A 12,272-nucleotide genomic window follows, 5' to 3' on the forward strand; every position below is an offset into this window, starting at 1 on the left:
GCCACTCCAGGAAACACCGTATGCTGGGATGTTCACGGTTTTATTCTGATGCATTTTTAAAAGGAAGTCTTCCCAGTCAAATGTAAATCATCACAAGGAAAGATGGAACAATCTGATTTTTTTGCACATGGTTTTGTGTCATTGCCTCTCAGTTCTTGGTCTTTCAACCCGCTGGCATATAAATGTATAAATTCCCTCCTGTTTGTTAGGTGTGTGGATAATCCTCTAACATTGTGGGATTGTTGGTACCAAAGGATGCTGCGTTCAGCTGCAGCGGTTCTGATCTTTGTTGGCTGAACAGCCTGCACAGACTCCCTGCAGCAAGGCCACTGTGTGCAAAGAATTGTGTTAACTACACAACCCACAAACAGCTACGATTTGTCTAACATTTGTCTTTCAAAAGCTGAATCAAGCAGCTGCTTTTGCAGAAGGTCAAGCTGACTGGCCTTGTTGATGAAACCATAACGAAGCACTTCTGATGCCTAAGAGCTTCTCTCATGTCCAGGGAGAAATCCCAGGGCTGCTTTTCACCTCATTCTGGGCAGCCAATCGTCACGCATTTCCAGATACATCCGTAACGACACATTTAGCTCCTCAAGCGGTCTGAAACATAGACAGCCAAGGTCACCTCGGTTTGTTCCACAAAGTCCCACAGCTTATTAGGGAAAATAAACTTATGCTAATGGTTGTTTACTTTGCTCTTGAAGCTTACTGTTTACTTTGTAGTTTTGAAGAGGAGATTTGAATGCTTCAGCCTCCAAGTGAGAGGCTCACATGAAGTGAACACAGAAACACCAAACACAACTGCTAGTTCCTGAAATGTTGACGAGCTCGGGTTCAAACGGGAGCAACGCGCCCCGCTGACCCAAGAAACGCTCAAACAGCAGATCTGAGCCAGTTACAGATAACGGAGTGAAAGATTTGGGTCTTTAGAGCTAAACTGTTCAAGATCAGATTTTTCTTTTTTATTGAAGTTTGCATCATCACAGGCAGAAACGGCTCACAGTGACGGGAGAACAACCAAAAGGTGTGCATACATGCTTACATATTGTGGACTAATGACAATACAGGGATTGTTTTATGTGTCAGAAGTTTTTTATATACAGCCTCTTATTGTAAACTTGTGTTCACTTCTGTTTGATTTAAAAAGATAAGTTTTTATCTGCCCTAAAAGAAAGTTTACTGATCTGAGAGGAAGAGAGTCTCAGTGGACTGGAGCTGCTGAAGTCTGTTGTTCAGTAGAAACAACTTTTAGCTGTAAAGACAAAAGTATAATAAATATTAAGAATACAGAATCGATGTCCTGAACCTTTTGCCTTGGATCTTCACATTCATCTTGCTGCTTATCTAACTGCTGTTGGTGTGAAAAATAGCAGAGAAATGTGCTGATGCCAGCTTTGTTCTGTTTTTTTTACTTGTAGGGCGCTATGGCTGCCATATGGTGCATTAGAGATTCCCAGTTTCTGTTAGCTCTTTGGATCTCTGATTCAGGTGCTGTGTGGGAAACAGGTTGGAGTGTCAAAATGGTCTAAAACACAAGATCCTGGCAGTCATGAGCCTCTGCTGAGCCAGAGCGCTCATTAAGCCCTTCAACCGGTGAAAGTCAATGGGAGATTGTCCAAGCGCCTGCCCGCCTTTCAGTGTTTTCAACATGGCTACTCTGGCAGACCGGAGTGAGATATTTATATGAGCCAAATGTTTGTGTGCCTTCACAGGAAAAGCCAGTTTATGTGGAGGTAAACAGGAGCTCAGAAAATGCTGCAGGCTTCATATAAATTAATATTTATTTTTCTAACATATTTTTTATTGTGGTCAAATGAGCCAGTAGAAATCAGCTCTCAGATATCTGATATTAATCCAGAAATCTGAGGTTCAGTTTAGGCCCGTATCCATCTGATACTGAACATTTCATTAATGTAACATTAATGTAATGTATTATGAATTTATTTGCTAACTCTGCACCAGCCAAGCTCACTTAAATACACCAGCAGCTTCTCAAACTTCGTCAGACATGAAAAACAACTTTCATTTGTTCAGTCAGTGTAATTAGGAGAATAACAGCCAATGTAAAATAAATAATAAAGAAACTGAACTTGACTAAAAGAAAATAGATTGACTAACATGCGCAAACGTGCTAAAAATAAACTGCAACAAATAATCTCTGAAATGATTCAGAACGTGCATTTAGGATTTCAGATTTAATGTATTTAGAAATCCTAAGCACTACGCGTAGAATTAGACTGAATAGATCTGTCCTTGTGGAATGGACACATTGCCAATCTATGTCCAATCTACAATTTTTTTCAGTATCATGATTGACACAGATATTAATATTGGATCTGTGCATCTTTAGTATAAATCTTCAGAAGCACCTCTGATGTCAGAGCCAAGCAGTAAAATTGATTTGTAATAAAGTGTTTATGTTGGAACATCATAAGGATCCTTCATCTTCATACCTGAAGATGAGATGAGAAACTGCAGCAGTTAAGAAGAGCAGCTGCAGCCTCTCTGCTTCTGCGGCGCAGAGCAGTGGAGAGTCTTTTCTCCTCGGTGGCAGCGTCTGTCTGCTTCGGAGCCGTTGGCTCTGTGGTCTGTTTGGTTTGCAGGGCCTGTTTTCCTCTGCTTCAGGCTCTGTGATTGACTCTTGCAGTGCAAGCCTTCTGTCCGTCTCCAATCATTGCAGGACTCTCATCCCTTCCTGATGCGCTCCTACTTATTCTCAATGCATAATTGAAGTGCCTGTGGCTTCTTAGACTGATTGAAGAGTCTTGTTGGGATATTAGAGATCCAACAGCAGAATTAGTCAGGGGTGTCTAATAGCCTTCTGCTATTGTCTTGTCTGTCTGTCTGTCTTGATGGGGTAGAGGTTGTGTGTCAGGCGTGAATGTGTGTAGTTGTCAGTGGGATGGTGCTGGACAGACACAAGGCTCATCTGTCTTTAATCCTTACTGGCTGGATTGATTTGGAGTCACTTTGCAGTGAATTGGCCTTTCAGTTTCTCCCAGAAGAGAGAGACTGAGGGGAAGAAAACCCGGCCAACCCCTGCATCGCTGACAGGTGCATCTCTAAAGGCCTCAGACAGGACAGGCTGTGTTTTCCAGCCAAGGCATCCGCAGCAGTCAGAATGTTAAATATGTGATCAGAAGAAAAGGGACAGAACTGACCACAGATCTTATGTTGGCTGGATGAACCGTTCAAATATCACTGAGGCTCCCAAGAGCCTCCTAATGATGAACTTTTTAAAGCAGTAAAACAGGCTGAGGCGAGTTTATTTGTATAACATGTCAGTAACAAGACAATTCAAAGTGATGAAAACATTAGGGGAAAAAGAGAACATTACAATTACATAATAACTGAAAGTTAACTTGAAAAACAGACTAAAATTAATGATTTATTGAAGAAAACTCTGAGTTTCTAGAGTTTTTTGTTTTTTTAGATTTAAAGAAATTCAGTGTTTCAGCATTTTTGCAGTTTTCTGGAGGTCTGTTCCAGATTTGTGTTTCTCTGAGGATGCAGAGCAAACCCAGAACCAGAGGACCGGAGAGGTCTGGAAGGTTGGTACAACAGCAGAAATGTAATGAATTTTGTTATTATTTAATAAAACCAAATTTATATACATCTGCAATCTGTTGTTCAGCTGAAGAATACAGACACATTTTACTCAGAATTCAAACTTTACAGGTTTTAAGTTGGAAAAATAAAGAAGAAAATCTTGCAATGTCAAAACTCCCAATGGGAAAGTCGTAGGTCGGCCATCAGCGTCAGCCTTAAAAAACAAAAAAATTCATGGCATCTGTTCACGTTGCTAAGAGTAGTTAGCTTGTCTCTTGAGTTTAGATGTTAGCATAAAGTTTCCATCTTGCAACAGTAACAAGATTAAGGTGAATTTATTGACATTCCTAGAATTATTCCAGGTGAGAAGTAGCTACCAGAACTTCTTGTTTTGGTCTCTTCTGCTTCTATGTGAACTAGGATTTATTAAAAATATTCAGCTAAGCTTCATTTTCCAGTCGTTTCTCTCAGAATCTGTGAACAATTAATCTTTTATCTCTTAATTAGCTCTATATTTAGCTTATGCAACCAAAGTACCTCCAGTGCTAATAATCTTGAACGAAGCTCAGTCTGTAGACGTTTTCTCTTCCTTCCTCTCTAAGTTGGATTTTCGTGGTAATTTTATGGTTGTTGTGAATCCTCAGGGACTCCAATCTGTGGATAAAACTTTAACCAGGCGGATAAAACTTTTTAACCCTAAACTCTGCAGCTGTTTTAGTCCTTTGAATTCATGCTACTAATTTATTTTTTTTTAAGAGTGCCTCAACCGCCATCACAGCCCCGTGAATAATTTAGTCGTTATACAACACACTCTGGCTGTACAGTATTCACAGGGTAATAACTAGGAATCCCAAGGAGGCCAAAAGTGGGATGTTATACTGTGGAAAGCTTTATGTGCAGAAGCTGACAGTTTAGTTTTAGTCTTTTATGATGGGGGTATTAAAAGGATTGTGAAATACAACACCACCACCACCACAGTAAAGTATGGACAGTATTTTATATTTCCCTGTTTTTCAATTCAGAAAACAACAGTTTCTGATGGGATCATTAGGAACTTTTTGTTTCTATGGAAAATATGATAGATTGTTTGTTGGAATTAAGCTGATTTTCAGTATAAAGTGTCGGTACTTGCATGAGTCAAAAGCGTTTTCAGAAGTCTTTATGCAGCACTTATTTTAACATAATTGCTTTAATGTGCCGCATGTAGAGCAGTCCGTCTCTTCAGCAGCTGTTCAATGTTATATTTAAAGCCAAAATAACTTATTATACATGATGAAAGACCTGAAAAGAGGAAAAAAGATTATCAAGGTGATACGAAAAATGAAGTCAAGCAGATTATCTAAAAAATGACTTTTCATTCACTGAGGCTTCTGTTTTATTTGTTCGAGCCCGACTGTCCTGGAGGAGGGAGAGTAGAAGCATTCATGTATCTGCAGGAAAGCTTAATAAATAAATGAAGAAAACTCTGTCCGATTCTCACAGAGGTGGAGATGAGCTCTTAAAGAACTGCCTTTTTCTTTCCCAGCATGCTTCAGAATGGACCATTTTCCTTTGCTGTGCAGAAAACACAAATTGCCTGTCTTTCCTTTGCGACATTTTTGCACCTTTTTGATGTTTACACTTGCTTTGTTTTGCTTTGTCGTTACATTATTCTGGTTGCCTTTTTGCAACCAAAATAGCACTTACATTGTTACACGAGTCTGAGTTGGAAAATCACAAAGGAAAAATTGAAAAATCATGCCTGTAGCTAAATGAATATTTCTTGTCTTCCTTGCAGAACCAAATCAATTGTGGCAAAGAACAGATTTTATGCACCTCAACATTTCTTGAGCTGCAGAAAAAGGGAACGGAGACCATTCAGTGTCTCTGAGGTCAACTCTGCTGTTTTTCTTTATCCGTTTTTACAAATCTTTCTGCTTATTGTGCTGTTGTGATTCAGTTTGTGCTTATATGGTGTGTGATGAAGGGGGAACAGCACATGTGAACTTAGAGGCCAGATACATTAATAAAATTCACTTCCCTGATGTTATAGATCCCTCTTGAACTGGGTTAGGGTTTGTTTTACCCTTATGGGCATTGCTGCTGGACTTCTGGGGATCTCCTGTTTTGTCTGGCGCCAGAATGTTGGCAGCAGATCTTTCTGAATCAGGCTGGACTCAGCACATCCCACTGATGCTTAATCAGAGTGGGATCTGGGGAGTTTAAGGCTGGTTGGGTTCTTTCTGCTGCTCCTGTAGTAAATTCAGAGTCTGACTACAGGAACTCATTGCTGTCATAGAATGTTTTCACATTTGGAGGCTGAGTTTTGTCTGCAGTTTCAGACCTGAGGATGTTATTGTAACACTCAGTAATTGTAAATGTTTATCCTAGTGGGATTATATGAAAAGGACAGCTGTGGGCACCGCTAAGTAAAAAGTTAGCTGTTGGCTAACATCTAACTACTTTGATTTCTTATCGGTCAATAATCAAAACTTAAACATAGATGTCGAACTTCTTTCAAATGAAAGCCTAGTGAACAGCCTAGAGCATTTATTTGGAAAAATGCTTTTAGGTGAAGCTAAGTGTGTTAAATGTTTCAAAATTAGCAGAAGCGCTAAGCGAAATATCAGCTCCGTTATTAGTGAATTACTGGAAGTGTGCCCCCTACTGGAGAATGATGAAATGATCAAACATTTCCTGCTGGGTCTGTTGACGCTGAATATTTCTGACTTTTTCAGGGCTGGTTGTGGGTTCAGATGATCAGGGGTCACTTTGCTCCCTTTGCTTCCCTTCCTCAGTTTGATGTTCTTCTTCAGGTGCTGCATTTTGATTGGCTGATTTTAATGAGCAGTCAGACAGGTGTGCCTAATAAAGTGATGGTTACTACAGATAGAAAAAGGCATTAAGTAAAGCGAACCTGAATCCTTCTGGGTCGCTGAGCTCTCATGATGAGCCCAGTTCCAGGACACGACCCGATGCGACAGAAGCAGCACCAGAGGTCACGACCTCCCTGATTGATCAGTGTGTAAAATGTGGTTCGGTGTCTCACTCTGACCTCTGGTTGATATGGAGGAGATTGAAGAGGTTTGGAAGTGGCTGGCTCCATGTCACCGAGTCAGTTACCGCAGCAACTGATAATCATCTGAGCCAACCACTTGGAAGAGGGGTCACAACCTGTTTTCTTCTTCATCTTTCTCTCTGAGCTCACTCCTCTTCTTACACTCATCTCCAGTGTTTTCTGTTGGATTTTAATATTCTGCTCTCCTCCACATCTCACAGCTGACCTCTCCTCCATCACCTTTCTCTGTAGAAAGCGCCATCACTGTTGCTTCCTATTGTACTACAGCAATTATCCCCCCTGAGCTTGTTAAAATGTCCCCACTCATTCACAGATAGTCTCATCTCATATCCTCCTGTTTCCTCCAACTAAAACTTAACGCTGCTCGCCGTTTTCTCGCTTTTCTTCTCGTGCTATTAGACAGTTGACTTCATTCTTTCTTTGCCAAGAAAGTGCTCTAAAAATATCGCTCACCACATGCGTAGGTCAAACATTATCTCAACACTGTTATTCTCCCATTATTTTGCAAAGAAAAGATTAAACATTAAGTATAATTAAATGGGCTTGTCCTGTCAGGCTTGTGTTCTCTGCTGCAACGATTTTTTTGATTCTTTATCACAGTGGTACAATTTGTACCTTGAGGCCTCAAATATGAAAGCAACCTTGAGAGTGATGTGTGAGGTGTTGGAAAGCATCTCATGCTGCATGCATGCATGGGAGCGCCGTAAAACCGAGCATCAAGGCAAAAGCTGCTGATGGGTTTTGACAGTGTTTGCCAGTTCCTAACCAAGAGAGACATTTGAAAAACTAGGCTGCAAAGAGACTTTATCCATCTATAACGTGGATTAAATTTGAAAGAGTTGTGGAGCTGGAGGGCTGTCATGTGTCAGACCTGGTTGCTTAATGATGACATGATAGTTAAGTGAACTACAACGAAGCTGGAATGAATGAAGATGATGGTGAGGTGTGACAGGAGCTGTGTGCGTCTGCTCACAGGATTTATCCAGAACCACACAGTAAATAATCTGGAGGTCATAATCTGGTGCAGTGGGATTTATTAGGGACCTAAATGAGATCAAGTTTAAAGAACTGCAACACAGGTGAAGTCAGACGACTTCAGAGAATGACATCCTGAATGAAAGCAGCTGAAATGAGCTTCCTCTGAAGGGTGCAGAGATTACCGGCGATTAGTGCCGGGATGGATGCATCACTGGATCAAAGAGCTAATCTTAATAAATGAAAAAACAAATTCATCTTAACAGGAAATGTGAATAATAGATCAAACCAATAAAAACAGATTTCTAACAGAGGAACGTAATGATGGCCACCGTAAGATGGACGCTGGACTCATTCCTTCCACCAGGAGGATTACTGAAGCTGACGAAAATATAGATGGAAAGTTCAGTGGAAGAAAAAAACATAATGGAAAAATGTTTCACAAGAAGCAAGGACAAAATGAAAGAATAGCAAGAAACATTGAAGAGTTTGGAGGAGATTCACAGATTCACTACCACACATAAATGTAAGTTCAGTTAATAGTTCAACCAAGAATAATGTCATAAATGCAGAGATGAGTTCTGGAAACAGTGCTGTGTCTACTGAGTCTATGTAAATGTTTCACCTTTGGAATTTAATCACTGAAATAAATGAACTTACTGATGATGATATGATTTACTGAGATGCAGTTTAATCAGATCTGGACAGAAAAGACGATCAGAACTGTTCATGTTGTGAACAAAGTGAGATTCTGCGTCACGCCTCCATGTTTTCCTGCAGACGGGTTCTGAAGGCCACAGCTCAGAACCCGTCCTCGTTCCTGAGGTCAGAGAGGTGGCAGGTCTGTGTTTAGAGGCGGTTTGACCCGTGGCTCAGAAACGTTTGCCTTTCCTAGCAGTGGAAGCAGAGCCGGGATTAGGCGTGTTCAGACCTGACAGATTGAGGAGGGCTGGGCGGTTTCACCGTCGCCGCGGTGACTGACACACTCGGATAAGCTCCCTTCACTGGGCATTAAACACAATTAAGAGAAGGTACTGTATTCCTCCCCAGCAGGACCCTTAAACCTCTCGGCTTTCCCCTCACTAGCTGTAAATCCACTTTATCTATGTGGCCTCCTAAACTTTCTATTAGTCCCCTGCTTCCCTAAATCTCTTCTCACACTATATATTATCGGCCTTCAGGACGGCGTTCGCTGTGAATCTGTGTATTTGACGCTCAGCGAAAAGGACGACCTCGCTCCACTGTTTTCAAATGACTTTTGGACCCCTCTTGTTTTTAATCAGTTTGCCATTAAAAGGCTAATGGTGCCTCCCAATGAATTCAGCTTCACTGGAATTATTCAGCGTTTAAAGGACAAAGCGTTGGTCTGCTTCTCTCTGTTCTTTTGCTCCCATTTGCATGTCTTACCGTGTTGAAAGCTTCTAACGTTCCACATGTTACAGCTGCATATTTTATTGGGTTTTATTGTTGGGCCAGAATGTTTTATGACAGACCAACACAAATCAGTGCATTTGGAGGGAAAATTTATGGTAAAAATGCTGTTTTTAGCCTTTAGTTTTACAAAAAGAGGTCAGAATCTGTGGTGTTCATTTTCTAAATCACCTGTTCAGAGTTGTTCTCTGCTGACTGAACCTCTGGCCCGGTCTCAGGTCCTCTAACAGGTTTTCCTCTCAGACTGGCCTGGTTTTATCCCCTTTAAGGACCAGCCCACAGCTTGGTGCTGTTTTTTAAATTGTTCTCTACAAACCTCTGAGGTTGTTACAGAACAGCTGTGGTTCGTTTTTACGTGGTTGGACTACAATGATTAGGATCTCAATTTTTTCCCCACTTTTCTCTTTTTTGTGTTGGACTGCCACGTATTTTTTTCAGTCTTAGACTTTAATTTGAACTTCTTAAATTTTAACGCAGTACATTTTTTACATGTTCTTATGTCTGTAAATCTGACACACAGGCGACATTCACAAAACACAGAAACCCAGGTTCTCTCGGCCCACTGGGGCTTCATTTCTACTTCAGAAAAAATGTGACTGGGCTCTGGAAAAGGCTGTTGTTGTGTTCAGGTTGTGCTAAAAGGAGTTAGCCTGTCATCGAAGCTATTCAAGCCTAAAATAGCATCTCAAAGCTAAACGTGACTTAATGTCAGCCTTGCACTTTGCACCAATCTGATGGTTGGAGATCCTGAATAATTGATTAAAAACAATAAATAACTTTGTTTTGAGCTCATTTGTCTGTTTATTTTATCATTTAGTTGCAAAAAGGGTTTTGAATTAAAAATGTTGCTTATTATGTCAATTAAAATTGGATTATTTATAGATCCAATTGTACTTTTAAGAGGCTTTTAAACTGCATTATTACGATGAGGAAACTTAATCGAGTCTCTCTTGTCGTACGGTTCGAGTCGCTCCCTCAAGTCTGAAAATCAAGGATCTTTTGCAGCCTGCGTTTCCTTCAACCTTGACAGAAGACATTCTGAGCAGGCTTTTTGCAGGATAACCCACTCAGCTGGTTAATTTTAGCGGACCCAAGCAGAGCTCTTATCAGTCTTGATGCATTACTCTGCGCTGCTCTTTCCGCCTTTTCTTTTTAATTGATTCATTGCCTGCTCTCTGTAAGGGCGGGCATATCATCTTCCTCAGAGCGCTGCTCTCCACGCACCAGGCCTTTGTCTTCACATCAGCCTGTGTGAAGTCAAACCAGAGCAGCTCAAAGGTCAAAGTTCAGCAGCAGTCAGACTGAGCTCATCTGACATTTGAGATGGGGATGCGTGGCTCATGCATGTATCCTGTAGGACTCATTAGACCTCAGGCATCTCGCACCATTTCCTGACTCTTGCAGTTGAAGCTCAAAGATACTTTTACACATCGTCGCCTGGTGGTAAGGAGAGCTGGAGCTAATCGGTCTCGCAATAATTCTGTTCAAACCTGTTTTAAATCAAAGTGGATATTTACTGAGGATGTCACAGAACCAAGCAGTCCAGAAATTGTTTCAAACTCAATGATCCCAGCCACGCATGTTTGCAAACATCAATTAGAGCTTATTGAATATAATTCCTATATCTTTTCCAACTATAAAAAATATCTTTGTTCTTTTTGTTGGATGTCATCTGCAACTGCCCCCATTTCTCCCACTCTCTATATTTTCCAAAGCCGCGTGACATTATCTCTGAATAAATAGACCAACACATCCGCAAACCAAAGCCTTCCTTAAACACTCCATGTTGCGATAACGTTCACTTTGTGGACGCCGCACACATCAGCAGGAATCTGCTGGAGTGAGATTAGGGAGCTGCCTCTTGTTAAAGTTCAGATCCTCTGCAGGTGGCTTCAGAAAGCCTGGAAGATGTCCGCCGTGAATCTGGGACTAATTACATATCTGTTTGCTCTGGATTTATTGTAATCTGCTCACATAATCAAAAACTCTGCGGCTCAAGTCCAATTTTTTTTGCCCTAATCTCTCCCAGAGCTGTTATTGGCTTATCGCCGCTGTAATTAACATAATCCTAGTTGGTTTTTCTGGCCGTGTTTACTAACTGTTTGGGTCCCTTGGCAGCTGGAAGGACCCAGAGAGTTGGGCTGTATGTTTTTTGTTTTTTTCCCTTTCAATTCAAAGGTAACCGGAGTTGCTTGAGGAACTACGGTTCCAGAAGAGCTGGAAATGTTTTAAGATTGTGCCTGAAAAGACTCCAACTTGTCCGTTTCTCACCCTCTCCTCTGTTGTCTTCTGCTTTGCAGTTGTGTGGCTGTGGGCTGCTTGGCGTGGGCATCTGGCTCTCTGTGTCACAGGGCAGCTTCGCCACCTTCTCACCTTCCTTCCCGTCTCTGTCAGCTGCCAACATGGTCATTGCCGTTGGCGCAATCGTCATGGTGACGGGCTTTCTGGGTTGCCTGGGTGCCATTAAGGAGAACAAGTGCCTGCTTTTAAGCGTAAGTTCAATCTCTGTATATTCAAACTTTATATTAGGTTTTTTTTTTCCATCAATATTTTTATTGTATTTTTTACTAATTTGGCATACCTGCCATATAACCAATACAGTCAACAAGACCAACAAACTCTTAGATTTATATTTGTTTTAGTATAAATGTACATGCTTCTCTTAAAGATTTGCTGAATAAACTAATCTGAACTGTTGAAAAGTTTGAAAACCAGTGAAGAAGTTACGTTTTATTCATGTTTTAAGTAGTTATGAATAATAAATACCTTATGTGAGTCAGAGATTTTGAATATTCTGTTACAATACTGGTGATTATCATGCATCATAAATATAGTCACAAAGTCTGGATTAGTTTGAAAAATATTTGTGTTTCTTCATTTACAAGAGAAAAATCTGGATTTATGAAAAGTATTAATATGTACAGGATGTCTTGTTTTTATCTTTCCATTTGCACCAAATAATTTGGACGTTACTGTTGATAAAGGCTCTCTCGTTAAAATGGGAAATGTCCGTTTTTTGGCCGTTGGACCTTCATAGATCAGTGTTTAAACTGAACTCAGTGTTTTTTTTGTTTTGTTTTTTTCAGGTTAAAACGCCCAACAAGCAAAAATTAGTCTTTTAAATGAATCACAAACAACCCAGCTGGACATTTTGACAAGATTAGTTCTTGTGCTAATCTAATGGCAACAACTCATTATAAGTGCAAATGTGTTTATATTGACACAGAATTCAGTTTCCTGCTGACAACTTTAATTT

General features: G+C 40.6%; 1 protein-coding gene across 2 annotated transcripts in view; it reads left to right on the forward strand.

The window, feature by feature from the left end:
• Positions 1 to 12,272, forward strand: part of tspan9a (tetraspanin 9a) — a 215,162-nt gene that overhangs the window by 163,502 nt on the left and 39,388 nt on the right. For both annotated transcript variants that reach the window (XM_088006114.1, XM_015005377.2), the window contains one exon: positions 11,317 to 11,508. In XM_088006114.1, coding sequence (XP_087862240.1) covers positions 11,317 to 11,508 — 192 coding nt within the window. The remainder of the gene's footprint in view (positions 1 to 11,316; positions 11,509 to 12,272) is intronic.

Source organism: Poecilia mexicana, unplaced genomic scaffold, assembly GCF_051168715.1.
Source record: "Poecilia mexicana isolate PSO_F unplaced genomic scaffold, ASM5116871v1 scaffold_6, whole genome shotgun sequence".
Lineage (NCBI taxonomy): Eukaryota > Metazoa > Chordata > Actinopteri > Cyprinodontiformes > Poeciliidae > Poecilia > Poecilia mexicana.